The 15,436-nt window shown below is 39.6% G+C and overlaps 1 protein-coding gene across 1 annotated transcript; it reads right to left on the reverse strand.

The window, feature by feature from the left end:
* Positions 1–2,354: 2,354 nt before the first annotated feature.
* On the reverse strand, positions 2,355–5,484 carry LOC137601866 (CCN family member 3-like). The gene is made up of 5 exons (XM_068324321.1): positions 5,377–5,484; positions 4,740–4,968; positions 4,342–4,596; positions 3,607–3,836; positions 2,355–3,435 (listed from the first exon to the last, which is right to left on the reverse strand). Exons 1-5 carry the CDS (start codon positions 5,425–5,427, stop codon positions 3,142–3,144), a joined length of 1,059 nt encoding a protein of 352 aa, XP_068180422.1. The 5' UTR covers positions 5,428–5,484; the 3' UTR covers positions 2,355–3,141.
* Between the last annotated feature and the right edge of the window lie 9,952 nt (positions 5,485–15,436).

Raw genomic sequence — 15,436 nt, forward strand, 5'->3', positions numbered from 1 at the left:
ACATTCAGCAGAATGACACTAAACATGATCCCAGTCACGTCACTCAAAGACACCACCAGATGGAGCAGTCTACTGACTATAAACCACAGGCACCATATCAATGAACACTGAAGTTTACACAAAGAAAATATTTTATATTTGATCTGTTCATGTGCTAAAGATATTACATCTGATATTAGATTTGAATTTATTTCAAGAGAGGAACTTAATCTTGGATAACTTGCCATGAACACCTTCACAATCATTTATCCATATCCTACCATACTACAGACTACCATACTACCCTGTCTACAAACTCCATTATTTGCCCCAGCTATCAACCTGACCTGTGGTGCATTTTTAGTGAATGTTGCATGTTAGCACACCAACATGTGAAGCCTGCTCACCGTGCTTAACTTAACTTTCAACTCCAAGCTCTACTGATTTTTGAGCAGCTTCACAGAAGCACCACAAAGATTTAAGGCTCTTGATGATTTGAACGCTATTTGAGTTAAAAATGTTGTAAGTTTTGTTTAAATTTCTCTTGCACAACTGTCGGACTATGTAAATGGTTTGCCTGTGATCTTACCAAAAGTAGAATCCCTTTATTTTTCCATTGGGATATTTGGTTTTATATAGATAAATTAGGCAATGGAGAGTACTGCTGAAATTTTTTATTTGTAGTCCTTTGGTGATCGCATCAAGTCAACATTTGAGAACTTTCTGGCAGTTATGTCTCACTGATCCATGCTGAATTATATTTAAGATCCCATATACTGTGTATCAATACTGTGTAGATACACAACACAAAGTGAACTACACTAGACAAACTGGTGCTTTAATGGCAAATGATTCAATTGAGACACGCAACTAACAGCCATAAATGTCAACCTCCCAGGAGGCTAGTGAGACGATAAATGTCAGCAGAACTCATGCACTGAGGATCATTAATGCCTTTACAATATTTATTTTATTATACCAACTAATAGCTGAAGTGATTTGTCAGTGGTGGACCAACCATAAAGGACTAGATGGAGAGGACTTATCATCTCTAACAGTGCACTATTAGTACCACTAATAAAAACAAACTTGTAAAAAATAATCCTGTTTTGTATAATTTTTTAGTTTGAATTCAACTTTCTATTTCATTGAGTTATTATTTATCTTGCCTTTTAATTCCAACATACTGTTTGCCAGAATAAGATGAAAATCCTGGCTCCACACACATAACCAACATGTGGCATTACCACAGACTTCTGTTTAGTAGACACGTCAACACAGCCGCGACCAGATGTGTTGACCACAGGTTGGTCCCTCCGTGACCCAAGGTATAGATGAGTTTCCTCTGAATATCCATTTTAAGAAGCAGATGGAATCCTACAGGGAAAGACTATTTTATACCAAGACCTCAATGCAGGGACAAAGGAAGAAGGTGAGGAGGTCACCATCCTCCGGTCGTCAGGGTTGGACTGCTCTGGGTCTCCCGGGTACCATATGATGGTCTGGACATCCTGAACTGACCACACAAAATGAACAGGTCTGAAAAGATGGATTTTTATGTTGAAGAATCGTGGTATGTAGATCCTATCAGGAAGGAAATTAGTATTTGATTTTTACTTCAGATAACTTATATTGTGATGTCTTGTATATTTTACTTTTTTATGGGATGTTACTGTATGTCTACAGCACTGATAAATGTTGATCAGCACAACATACATTAGTTCACTTAACCCACTGATGCAAACTGCATTTATAACACGACTTAATTCAACATTTAGTGGTGAAATTGAAATCTTTTACACATCAGTCTTCCCTCTTTGCCCAGATAACACGAAACACATCAGTAACTAATTAAATAATTTTAGCGCTGATAATTACGAGATAAGAGATTTAAACTTTGGTACAAAAAATATAACTTTAATTTTGAACGTTTGCTCATGTACATGTTTTGATTATGAGACAAATACAGGAACACCCAGTGAAATATAATTCAAGTACTAATCAAAATAATAACACATATCAATACATACAATTCAGGTTTATAATATTTTCATTTAAATCTGTGTATTTGATACACACTCTGAAAAACAAGTTATAAACAAAGATATACAGTACACCAATTATTGACATACTTTTGTCATTATAAAAACTAGTTTAGATGGACTAAATAAAAAAGCCCCTCCAAAGTCTGAAAGAACACACATTTGAATTTCTTTAGGAGACACAGATATTACCTGTTTAACAACAGTGTTAGGATTCCAGGCAAATATTAGAAATGACACTATATTACCATCGTGACCTTTCTTTCATAAGTTGAGCCCATAGTTTGGACAAAGTCAATGTACACAGTCGAGTTATTTCAAAAATGTGTCCCATAGTCAGGAGGATTGTGACAGCAGCTGCAGTGTCGATGAACAGTTCAGCTTTTGAGAATTTACATGTCCTCTTTTTAATTGTTCAACGGGAGGATAATGGGATGGTAATACATCTTTGACTGTAGATTCTATTTTTATTTTCTACATGTAGAAAGCTGTAGGATCATTCCAGAGTGATCAACCCAAGGCTTCAAGTCACCCTGATGCCCTCACATGTCCACACCATCCCGACTGTAAACCTTTTTCTCCTGGATCGAGACTCTTTGACATCAACCTTCACAATCTCCTAACACATTAAATTAAACAAGTTTCAAATGTGTAACTAAATTCTCAAATGAATGGGTGGTGGTATATTGTGATCTGATCCCCACAAGTGAAAAGAATCAACAAATGACAAGGTTTAAGTGCTTTGACTCTTTCTAACATGGGGTGAAGATAAGACGTCTGTGTGCACTGGAACTCTTCTACGAACGAGAGAGCATTCAGACTACTTTTTCAGCTTTTTCAGTAGAAGTTTCTGAATAAAGTAAGCCCTGCGAGTAGTTTGGATGGTATAGGCTGATGCGTTTTACAGTTTAATGACAGCTGCACTGCCTATCTTAATTGGAACTGGCTTGTTTATTCTAAAATATAGAGTTAATACAACTCACTCGTCATGTTGAAGAGAATACTGCTTCCATTCAACTCAAGTCAACTCAAGTTGACCTGGGTTCATATCATCCTCTACTATAATCTGGTTTTAACTGTCCGTCATTTCCCCTTTGTTATTTTGGAGTGACTTCTTGACCTATAAGCTCACACCACCGTATCCTTGCTCTGATGGCTGCCACAGACCATTGTCTTGGGGGCAGTGGTTGTGGCAGGCACAGGTCAGGATCACCATGACTGGCCTCCTGGTGGTTTTACCATTGGCACACTGGAACTCCACCAGGGTGGTCTTAGTTCGGTGGGGGGTACAGCAGCGGCCGTCCGTGCAGGAGCCACAGTAGCGAGGTTTGTAGGCCTGGATGCTGGTGCAGTTCTTATACGACAGGTGGACGTTTTTCTCGCTCCTCACCATCCTCTGGCACTTGTTGCCACTCTGAGGGAGAGAGACCCATGTGGTGAATTTGAGTGGTATATTATTCAGGAATAAAATTAACTGTGAGTGACTTTTCTCAAGGTTCTAAGCAAACTAAAATATAGAGAAACCCCTACTTTAAGAATATGGTATTCAGATATTTAAAAAAAAACCCAACAACACAAAAATTACCTTTGGTCCAAGTTGTGTCATCTGTGTCTGGTCATGCTGCCCGTCACATGGTCTGATTGTACATAATCGGCTCTGTTTTGCCATTTCACACCGACGGTTCTTATTGGTAACCCTGGTGGAAAACCCCATGCCGCAAGTTTTAGAGCAGGCACCCCACGCCGTGGTCTGCTCAATGCAGTTCAGGCTAGTATCCCAACCGTTGAAGCCCACCGTTTGCTCCTGACGATATGCTAATGGAATAGATAGATGGAGAGAAGACAAAAGTTTTGGGTAAGGAAATAAATCATCATAAAACATGTAGACTTTGGTGCTTAGTTGAAGATTTAGGAACACATTCTAAAATATTTAATAAGAAATTCACTTGTCACATATCCTTTTCTTTTTCTTTGTATGCTACTCGTTCAAAATATAATCAGATATTCTGAGAAAACCTGCAGCCAAGAACTTGTTGGTTCTCCAAAAGTCGCGTATAACATACAGTAGCTGTGTCACATTCCAGACCGAAATGACTCTCTTTTCCCTGTGTTTCCTCAACCCTTCCTTTACTTTTTTTCTATCCTTCCTTGGTGCCTGTTGCCTTCACCCAACCAGGTCAGGGCAGTGTACATAACCTCTCAACCTTGTGTCTCACACTGCAGCAGCATTTATATCAAAAACAAAAGAGCAATTGCATGTGTTTCTAGCCTCTGACTATAGAGTCCATCTTGTCTTATACCCTGCATCCAGCATACTCACCCGCCATGGCAAAGCCACCGAGAGCGCTGGCCTCCGCCTGAGGCTCACACACCCACTTCTCACAGCACTCCCCGGGCACCTGCACCCTGCGTGGCATTGGGCAGTCGGGTCCGGGCAGCATCACATCCAGGTTGCAGCGCGGCATACAAGCGATCTGGCCATCACGGCACATGCACTGGTACTTACAGCTAGGGAAAAAGATCTGTCCGTTCTGATAGACGGATCCATCCAAGACACACACAAGTCCTTCATGAGCTGCAAGAAGAGGCAAACAAAAAGAAACGAAGTTTTGTGTTGGTTTCTACAAACAATAAAAATTTATTCAAAAGAAGCAGTGACAGCTAACTGATTCATCTTTGGAAGAAAATATTTAACACATGCAGGATGTCCTGACTCACCAACACAGACACCGGTCCTCTTGTGGATGTCTGTCTTGTAATCACACTGCAGCCCTTTGCGAGTGTCACATGGGTTCATTTCAGAGCACACCTGACCTTTCTGTCGGGCACACACAAGGCAGCAGACGCAGTCATCTAGGATCAGGGGTACCCCAGGGAGACATGTGGGGGGGTCTTCAGGGCAATGGCATCTGCGGGGACAGACCTGGGACCATGTCTGAGTAAACACCTGCAGTAAATGAGAAATAAAATTACAAAGTGGTTTGCAATTATTTTGTCTCCAAACAAAATAGGACACAAACTAATTACACAAACTAATGAAAGTTCTAAGGATATGTCTTTGGGAAAAATGAATTATCCACATTCAAATTTTCACAAGATAAGAAGGTCACAAACACTTTGTAGAATAGGATAATCTTTAAAACAGTTAAATAGTGTTTTCCAATTAATTTCAAAAGAGACTGCTGAATACTTGAAATAACTGAAGGCATTTTAATGTTTTTTTTTTAACTTGCAAAAAAATTTCCACACAATGAATGTTTGTTTTGAAAATAACATATAATCATGATCATACTTATGGATTATTAGAGTCACAACATTAAACATTATTCAACTGAAAGTCTGTGGTGATTCCTACCTGTGCTGTTAAGAAGAAGACAAAAAGCGTGGTCTCTGATAGATTGGTCATCTCACTGTAAAGTAGAGCAGATTAAAAATGATCTGCAGTCTAAAACGTATTCAGTTTTCTCTATCGGAGTTGATTCAGGCGTGAATCTTCTGTCCTCTGGTTGTGTGGGAAGCAGAAAGTTGGGATCTCTTTGTCCTTCTGGCTCGGGACTCAGGAGAGGAGGATCTTATATAGTGGAGTTATCCTGCTGGTGCCATGACAACTAACAGGAAGGAATGCTTGAGTGATCGGCCAGAGGTCCGGAGGAAGATGAGTCGGTTTTCATCAAGTTCATTGTACCAAAAAGTGTAACATAAACGTTCAAAGACATTTCAGCCTTTGCAGATTGATATTTTGCAAACAATTGTCAACCGGATTTGTTTTTAAAAATACTGTTGCATGGTAATTTATAATTCATCACTGTAAATTATAGAACAGCACCTTTGTTAACGGGATAATTACTGACATATTCTCTTTGCAGTGCAGGATATTCATGTTATTTCATGGAATCTCAGGGTTCCCTCATTTTGTTCCCACTGACGGTGGGTGGTGACCCTTGACCTCGTCAACCAAAATCTTCCTGGGAGGTCAAAGTGGAAAAGTCTTCTATCCTTTCAAGGATTGTTATTGTTTCCTAAAATATCTCCACAGTGGAAACCTTGGGCCATCTGGTAAGAAAAGTGTGTTGTGTTTTCTCCCAGGCGTGTTGGAGTCTGGGAGGGTTTGGGGTGAATCCTGAAAGAAGCGGGAGCAGAAACTGGATGTATGTAAATGTTTTTTAGCTTGAGCGAGGGCTGGGTGTAAATTCATGCTAACGAATCCATTTCTAAAATATGCTACATAATACTGTAAAGGGGATGATAACATTAATTTATTCATTCATTTTCTAAACCCGCGTCATCCGCTGTAGCGGGTCGCGGGGTCGCTGGAGCCTATCCAAGCCAACTGGAGCGTGAAGCAAAGTACACTCCGAATGAGACACAAGTGCACCGCGGAGCCATATATAGACAAACAAGCATGCATACACACTCTCACACCTACCGGCAATTTGAAGCCGGACCATTCGCCTGAAGCGCATGTTTTTGGAGGTGGGAGGAAACTGGAGAACCCGGAGAGAACCCACGCAGTCCCACTCTGTGCAAACTCTACACAGAGCGGGACTTGAACCGGGAATAGCCGTGTTGTGCAGGGACAGCGCTACCCACTGTGCCGCACGAGATTATAACATTAGCTATATAATTTAGAAAGATTACAAGAAAACCTGTAGGAAAAAGCTTTCACTCATTTCACTACACGGATCATAGAACCTTGCAAGTCATAGCATTAGCATTCCCAAGGTTTACTACAGTTTACTCCACCAGATCCAGATTATGATGCAGATGTGGATCTAATTGGCCATTGTGGTGACGTTGATGAGATACCTATGGTTGACTATCTATGTTTGAAATTGACAATTATTAATATAACTATGACTTTAGAAAAATGTTCAAAAAAGTTCTTTGTTACAATAATAAAGCAGATGAAAAAATGTCAAAAATTGCTAATGAGAGGTCTCCATAAATGTTAAGCATCATGAACCAAATCTGTGTGTGAAAGCTCAGGGTCCAGTCAGACTGTTTAAACAGGATGCATATGACGTAACATAGCAGGCTCTTCATCGCCATCTTTATCCTTTGTGTGTCCACAAATTGCACTATTTTTAATTCAAACAGATTTTAATCTAATTGGCTGCTACTAGTTGACCTGGGAAGGCAACTGAAGTTCCCAGCCAACATAGCTACCACTTCACTCCGCCCAGACATGCTGTTAACATCGGAGTCTACCAAGCAAGTGGTAATATTGGAACTGTCTGTCCCATGGGAGGACCGTATTGACGAGGCCAATGAGCGCAAGAGGGCCAAATACTCTGAGCTCACCAGTGAGTGCCAAAGAAACGGCTGGAAAGCCCGCTGTGAGCCCATTGAAATCGGGTGCAGAGGTTTCGCTGGTCATTCTCTCCAGAGAGTGTTCAAACTCCTTGGAATTACAGGACTGCAGTCGAGGACAGTCACCAAGAACATCCTTGAGGCCGCAGAAAAGGCCTCGCAGTGGCTGTGGATCCATAGGGGGATCCGTGGTGCACTACCTGGACACAAGCCGGGGAGTGATCGCCCCCTGCTGGGTCGCCCGGGCGAGGATGTCTGATGATTAAAGACCCGAAACACCCAATGAACTCGTGTTCATGACTGATGACGTGTCCAAGTATCACCGTAAGGTGTATTGAAGAACTTTACTAATCCCCGTAGGGAGATTATGAAGTCGCTCTAGCACACTTGTTAGTTAGTTTGCATGCATATACTGTATATATTGTGTATAACATACACAAACTTGTTGAATTAAAACCTTAGTAGCATAAGGTACATTTCTTCTTCTTCTTCTATAATACTGTTCAATACTGTCTCCTGCTTATCTGTCTGTGTGTTTCTTTAGTCTGGATTGCGTGTGGTATGGTCAGAAGGTAAGTTCATTCATAAATTACATTCATCATTCGTTTACCTAATATATCAAACTACCTCCCATCCTCATGGAAGAAGGCATATCGTTCCTATTTAAAGCTGATGTGTGACACATTTCTGAACAAAGGCGGATCCCACATTACAGCTGTCTCTACCAGCCTCCTACCGGTTAGTGTTTCTCTACTGTAGGGCATCAAACCTTTTGCCAACCGTCCGGGCCACACAGTCGATGTGGCCGCTGAGAACTAAACATGATTCCTGCAGCGTTTCATTGATGTTTACACTGATGATTCAGTGACGTGGGCTTAGCTGTGTGTGTGGTACGGTAGGTGCAGTATTCCTCATCGTCTTGTTTGTTTCAGCGCTAATACATAAAAGTATCAAATTATACTTCATTTTGCTGTGGTAGTTTTAATAGCTTTCATTTTATAGTCAGTAATATAATATAATATAATATAATATAATATAATATAATATAATATAATATAATATAATATAATATAATATAATATAATATAATATAACGTAATGTCAGCCAAGGTCTTGTTTTGTAGTTTGGAACTGATGATGTATATAATTTCCTTTCTGAACAAAAACGTGATAATCAATATTAATTAATGCAGATTAGATAAAAAATAAAATCCCTTTCTGCTTGTTTTGGAGGAAAGGATCAGTTCATCATTTACTGCTGTGGATGCTTGCAGACATTTTTAATTCAGAAACAGACAAATGCAGATGGGACGAATCTATTCAAACAAAACTAATTAAAAAAGATATTGCTGACTGTCTTGTAGATTTTCATTTATTTGTCATTGTTAAATATTCCAAATATTTCAAGCAGCCAAACCAAAGGTATCCCTGTTGTAGGTAATCACTGAAAACACTGCTATTTAATACGAAATTTAAATTGAAACCATTAGCAGGGGTAAAAAGTACCATTAAGATCTTATCAGTCCAGATGTTTTGGCATTATTCAGCATGTGAGGTAATTTTACATTTCAGGTAGTGACCTGCTTAATATTTATTTCAATAGAAAAATTTTCTAATTTGCTGATTCATTCGTTTTCTGATCTGTCCCAGAGCAGTACAAAACAACAGCATGCTTGAAAACCGTGTGGGATGAGTCATATGAACTAATTAAACACAACTTAAAGTTCATGTAGGGTAGTCTATCTATGCGGGGTGTGTTTTTTTGTAGACTAAAGTCTGTTTAACTCATCTACAAATTTCCATGATGTGTTTTTGAGCAATCCTTTATTTATCCTATAAATCAAAGCGTTCAAACACCTGGGGATTGGGCACTCTATTTCTCTTCCAAAGGAAACCCGTACAAATAACATTGATATGCAAGTGGCTAAAGCAACATTTCCAAGTCCAGGTATTGTTATTTTTTATCAGCTCATTAAACATGAGGTTTCATTCTTCAGCCATGTAACTAAACAACAACTCTATGATATCACATATACAAAGAGGAATTTTAATCACTGTTGCTCCAACTGTGCTGTTGGCCACAAAATGGAAAGGTCTGTTTAATGGGCTGGGCAACCAACAACTTAAACTATTACAGATGTTTCTGCAGGAATTGTTTGGGTTTGCCTGGGAGTTCATCTGAGGCTGTGATCGGAGGACTTGAAATTATCATCTGCTTAACAACATGACACATTAAGATCAGGGCTGCACAGTCGGTGCATTCAGTCAGCAGTTGTTGAAATCTCTCTGCTGTTCATTTTCTAAAAGGCCAGTTTATGCATGTAGTTACAGGTAGGCCTCAATATACGAACATTTGAGATTAAGATTTCACGTCATATCAATATAACTGCAAATTTGAGACTAAGTGAACATTTTTCTCTGATGTTGGACTTCATGTGGCTTTCCTGTTGGAGCCTCAGCTGCAGTGTGTAGTCCTTCTTTTATCCACATGTTGAAAGTTAGCGATGTAGACTACAGACTTGTAAGATAACTGTAAGATAACTCTGTCACAACTAGTCTACAGGGATGCCCTTCTGTAGGAATTAAATGATGTAGGAACCAACGATGGGTTAGGTTTCTGCTCGAAAGCATTAACCGCTGAACTCTGAATGTTTTGCTGTTTCATGTTAACTATTGGTCGAATTAACTGAGAAATGAATTAACAGTAATCAAGCACAAAGTAGAGTGTCAGACTTTAGATTACCAGGACGCACATCATCGTATCATTCACGTCAGTGTGGTGGAATACCTCAATGGTTTAAAGCTTGGCTTAGCCTCTACACCCACCAGGATAAAATTAGAGCAGTAATGGCATTTAAATGGCCTCATATGATGATTATATATATTGAAACTTAATTAATAAGGACTTATGAACAATTCAACTTACAAACAGCCTCTTGGAACCAACTGTGTTCGTAGGTTGAGGACTGCCTATAAAAGTCTTACTCTCTGCCTCAACAGATTTACATGTGAAATTGAGAGGTGGTCATAATTCCATTTTACCTGCACAGAGGCATATACAGTGCCTCTTTAATTTCAGGCTTCGAAATTAAAGTGGAAGTGGAACCAAATTTATTCAACATTTTATATTGTGTTTACAAATAAAAAACTGAAAAGTAGGACGTGCAAAAGTATTGGCCCCTCTGTTCTCTCAGCTCAGCTAATCGACTCCAGAAGTTCTCTGATAACTTCTGAATGATCCAATGTTGACCTAAATGACTAAAAATGACAAACAGAGTGCACTTATGTCTCATTTGGTCTCAGCTTAAATGCACCTGCTCTGTGATGGTCTCAGACACTGGAGAACAAACAGCATCATGAAAACCAAAGAACACACCAGGCAGGTCCGAGATAAAGTTGTGGAAATGTTTAAAGCAGGAATGTTATACACGAAGATTTTACAATATATAAACTTCTCCCGGAGCACTGCGTGAGCAGTAATATCAAAGTGGAGAGAGCATAAAAGTACTGTAAACCTACCAAGACCTGGCCGTCCCTCTAGACTTTCAGCCCAAACAAGGAGGAAACTAAGTAGAGAAGCAACCAAGAGGTCCATGATCACGCTGGATGACCTGCAGACATACAAAGCTGAGGTGGGACAATCTGTCCATAAGACAACTATTAGTCGTACTCTGCATAAATCTGGCCTTTATGGAAGAGTGGCAGGAGAAAGTAATTTTTGAAAGAAAACCATAAAAAGGCATGTCTGGAGTTTGACAGAAGCCACATGGGAGACACAGATGACATGTGGAACAAGGTGCTCTGGTCAGATGAGACCAAAATTGAACTTTTTGGGCTGAATGCAAAATGTTACGTTTGGCTTAAGAGTAACACTGCACATCACCCTGAAAACACCATCCCCAAAGTCAAACATGGTGGTGGCAGCATCATGCTCTGGGGTTGCTCTTCTTCAACAGGGACTGGGAAGATTGTTAGAGTTGATGGGAAGATGGATGGAGCCAAATACAAGGGCGATTCTGGTGGAAAATCTGTTCGAGTCTGCAAAAGACCTGAGGATGGGGCGGAGATTCACCTTCCAAAAGGACAATAATCCCAAACATAAATTCAAATCTACAATGGAATTGTTTAAAACTATCCATATAAAGGTGTTACAATGGCCAAGAAAAAGTCCAGACCTCAATCCAATAGAGTATCTGTGGAAAGATTGGAAAATTGCTGTGCACAAATGATCTCCATCTAACCTTAAGGAACTTGAGCTGTTTTGGTAAGGAGGGCCAATACTTTTACACGTCGTACTTTTCTGTTTTTTTATTTGTAAACACAACATAAAATTTTGAATAAGTTTGGTTCCACTTCACGATTGTGTCTCACATGTTGTTGATTCTTGAAAAATATTTTCAGTTTTTTATCTTAAAGTTTAAAGCCTGAAATGTAGAAAAATGTCAGAAAGTTCTTGGGAGGGCAATACTTTCGCAAGGCACTGTAGTCTAACAGCTTGGGAGGCAACCACAAATTTGTTACACAGGGTTTATTTACTGAATGCAGTCATACACGAGTTGAGATACCAAAGCAGAGGCAGATGTGCCTTCTGGTGGGTGGCAAGCAATGACACAATACTGGACACTCTAGTAACTGACTTCTGGTGACTTTCATTAATACTGTACTACATTATTAACACACTCCCATACATTATGCATTATACAACAACATTGAAGAAGGAGAGGAAGAAGAAGAGAGTAGAGTCTTGCAGTTTAAACAGAGCCAGAAAGTGGAAGCATGACTATGTCCACAGTATGTAAAGCAACAAACTTATGATAGGGCTGTTAAATCATCCATTATTATCAAATCCTGACTTCTCTTACCCTAGGGATGCAAAAACATACAAGTTATTAATGTACTTTTTCAATAGAAGTGTGGCATTATCTACTATCTTTAGTCGTGTAGTGTGTGTGTGTGTGTGTGTGTGTGTGTATATACACAGTATATATATATATATATATATACATACACACACAGTATATATATATACACACACAGTATATATATACACAGTATATATATATATATATATATATATATATATATATATATATATACCGTATTTTCCTAAAAGCCTAAAATTTTCTCATAAACCCGTAGTGTGCCTTATAATCTGGTGCGTTTTATATATGGATTAATATTCATATTAATATTGGTTAAAAACATGATCACTGAAAAATAGCAAATAGCTGCACCTCACCTCCGACTGGACTAGCGATCGATCAAAACAGTATTTAATTAATAAATGAAGACGAACTTCAGAGCTTAAATATCTGCTTCGAACTTCAGATCAGGAAATAATCAGCTCTGTTCGCACTGACTGCACTCGTAATGAATTTAACCAGTTTTTAATGTCAGGTTTTTTAATATGCGTGTTGACTTCTTTCTAAGATGGCAAAGTGATCAAGTGATCAGGTTTCCTTGATGAGGCTCAGAATGGCTTATTGACATAACAATAGGGGCCATTCAAGGGTAGTCAGGAAGTCATGAATGCAATCATGACTGTCTGAGCAGCGCGGCTCTATCTAGTGGACGGATTGCGCAACTACAGCCGCTGCAGTTCATCAAATCAGTCATCAGTCATCTTCAGAGTACCACCGCTGTATCCGCCGCAGCGGGTCACGGGGAGCGGGAGCCTATCTCGGCGGCATAGGGCGTGAGGCGGGGGACACTCCGGGCACGACACCAGTGCACCGCGGAGCCACACACAAAGACGTACAACCATGCACACACACACACACACTCATTCCTACGGGCAATTGGGAACAGCCAATCAATCTGAAGCGCATTCTTTTGGAGGTGGGAGGAAGCCGGAGAACCCAGAGAGAACCCACGCAGACACGGGGAGAAGACTATGTAACTATGTAACCACCATGACCATACATCATGCAAGATTTAACCAACACCATTTTAAATGCAGGTCCCTTTAATGCAGTTTATGTATTGTAAGGTTTAAGTGTTGACATTTTGTATTTATATTGTGTTAAATATGAGAATAACACTGTTTGGTTTCTGGTTTACCATTGAGGCATTTCAATATGTTATGGTTAAAAGAGCAATACTGTAAAAACAACGTCGTTAGTCATTGATGTTATGAAGCATTATAAAACATGCAGTGTGCATCTCCAATCTTAAGAAATTTTCCCAATACTGTAGTTCCCCTGCAGCCAGCCATATTCATTATAATGCTCTGAAAGATATTTTAAGTAGATGGCAATTGTAACAAAACTTTTAGACGCTTAAAAGACAGATGTTGGATGAGACGTCTCTCTACTTCCTCATGTATCCATATTTCATTTGTTATATTTTATTAGATTTAGAAGAGAAAGTAACAAACATTGCAGGAACACATTTCTGTTAGCACCTCTGTTGAAACATATAGTGTCTTTCCTCTCCCTGACCTTCTTTTGGAAAGGTTGTTGACGTACTGAGCTGAAGCCATGGCAACAATGACGTAGCAGATCTATGCATTGTGAATTATTATGTTTGCTGTTCAGCTTATAGTTCCAATATGTTGTATTCATTGCTGGCAATTTGGGAATGGGAATGTTAGGTTTCACCTAGGAGAGCCACAGAAACGTATCAGCAGGAGGCTTTAAGGGTTAGAATTTACAGCACCTTTCTTATTTGTTGTTTACTCAGTGAGAAAAGAGATAAAGGTCCTGGGGGTCAGTCGTCTGTCCCTTTGAGGGCTTGGTGCCACAGCCTTATAACTGTGACCACGCTTTAGATTGACTAAACAGACATACACATTCAGGTGTCAAGCAACAAGACAGCTATTATTTATACAGTCCATAATACTGTTTAAGAGAAGCAATGAGATGGATGGATGGATGGATGGATCGTCCTGTTGGGTTTGTCTGATAAAGCGCTTTTAAATGTCTGAAATAAGTCTTAACATGAAAACATGAAAAAGGTCATCTAAATATTAGCTGTGAGAACAAGTTAAGTCTCTGTTGAACATGCTCAACTCAACTCAAGCATGTTCAACAGAACATACACATTTACAAACCAGGCTTAAGGGATACGCCAGGAGAATAAACAGGATGCTGTCCATTAAAGCAGCAAAGGTGTTCTAACTGGTAGGGAAATAACAGGAGCTGCTCAGACCCACCTGGAGCTGAGATGGAAAAATACTGGAAGTCATATGGGAGGGAGAAGCACCCCATAACATCAATACCCAGTCACTAATGGAGCAGAGACCTGACCATAACATCCTCTCAGAACAAGAACCAGTGGCCATCTCAAGAGCAGACATCTAAGGAAGAGTTTCTATTTCAAACAATCAAAAGAAACCAAAAAAAATAATTAAGGACTGCATTACTGTTGTTTGACCAACAGAGGGCAGCACTCAACAATGGGACCTTAAATCATCCTATTTCTGGAAAGGGGGTATAAACAGAGAAGCTCTCTCTGTCTCTCTCTCTCTCTCTCTCTCTCTCTCTCTCTCTCTCTCTCTCTCTCTCTCTCTCTCTCTCTCTCTCTGTCTCTCTCTCTCTCTCTGTCTCTCTCTCTCTCTCTCTCTCTCTCTCTCACACACACACACACACACACACACACACACACACACACACACACACACACACACACACACACACTAATACACACACACACACACACACACACACACACACACACACACACACACACACACACACACACACACACACACACAGTGACAGGGTGAGTGTGCGACACAGAGAGAGTTGCAGTCTTAGCATAATATTCGCTCTAGTACACAAATCAACAGGTGTTTTCATGCCAGATTCATTATTTATATATTCAGAATCCCTTCAACAGTTTAAAAGACTCTGATTTGTAGATTATGTTATGTCTCTGACTCTTTCCCACATTGATTTTTGTCAAAGCCCAGAGAATAAAGTGATTCATGTTTCATGTTTTTTTTTAACAACAGACCTCAGCTCAGCAAAAACACTCAGATGTCTAGCTAAGGATAAACATAAAAAGGAGTTTGTTAACACAGACAAAAAAGGCAATTCTCTCATAACTGTCACTTCCAGTGTTATTTTGTAAATATATGATTAAATATATACGAGTGATGTGAA

This window comes from Antennarius striatus, chromosome 9, assembly GCF_040054535.1.
Source record: "Antennarius striatus isolate MH-2024 chromosome 9, ASM4005453v1, whole genome shotgun sequence".
Taxonomy (NCBI): domain Eukaryota; kingdom Metazoa; phylum Chordata; class Actinopteri; order Lophiiformes; family Antennariidae; genus Antennarius; species Antennarius striatus.

Excerpts from the sequence above, each read along its gene's own strand:
- LOC137601866 (XM_068324321.1), bottom strand. The coding sequence starts at position 5,427 with ATGACCAATCTATCAGAGACCACGCTTTTTGTCTTCTTCTTAACAGCA. Across the intron at positions 4,969-5,376 it reads TCTTCTTCTTAACAGCACAG|GTGTTTACTCAGACATGGTC; the intron begins GTAGGAATCACC and ends CATTTACTGCAG. Across the intron at positions 3,436-3,606 it reads TGACACAACTTGGACCAAAG|AGTGGCAACAAGTGCCAGAG; the intron begins GTAATTTTTGTG and ends TCTCTCCCTCAG.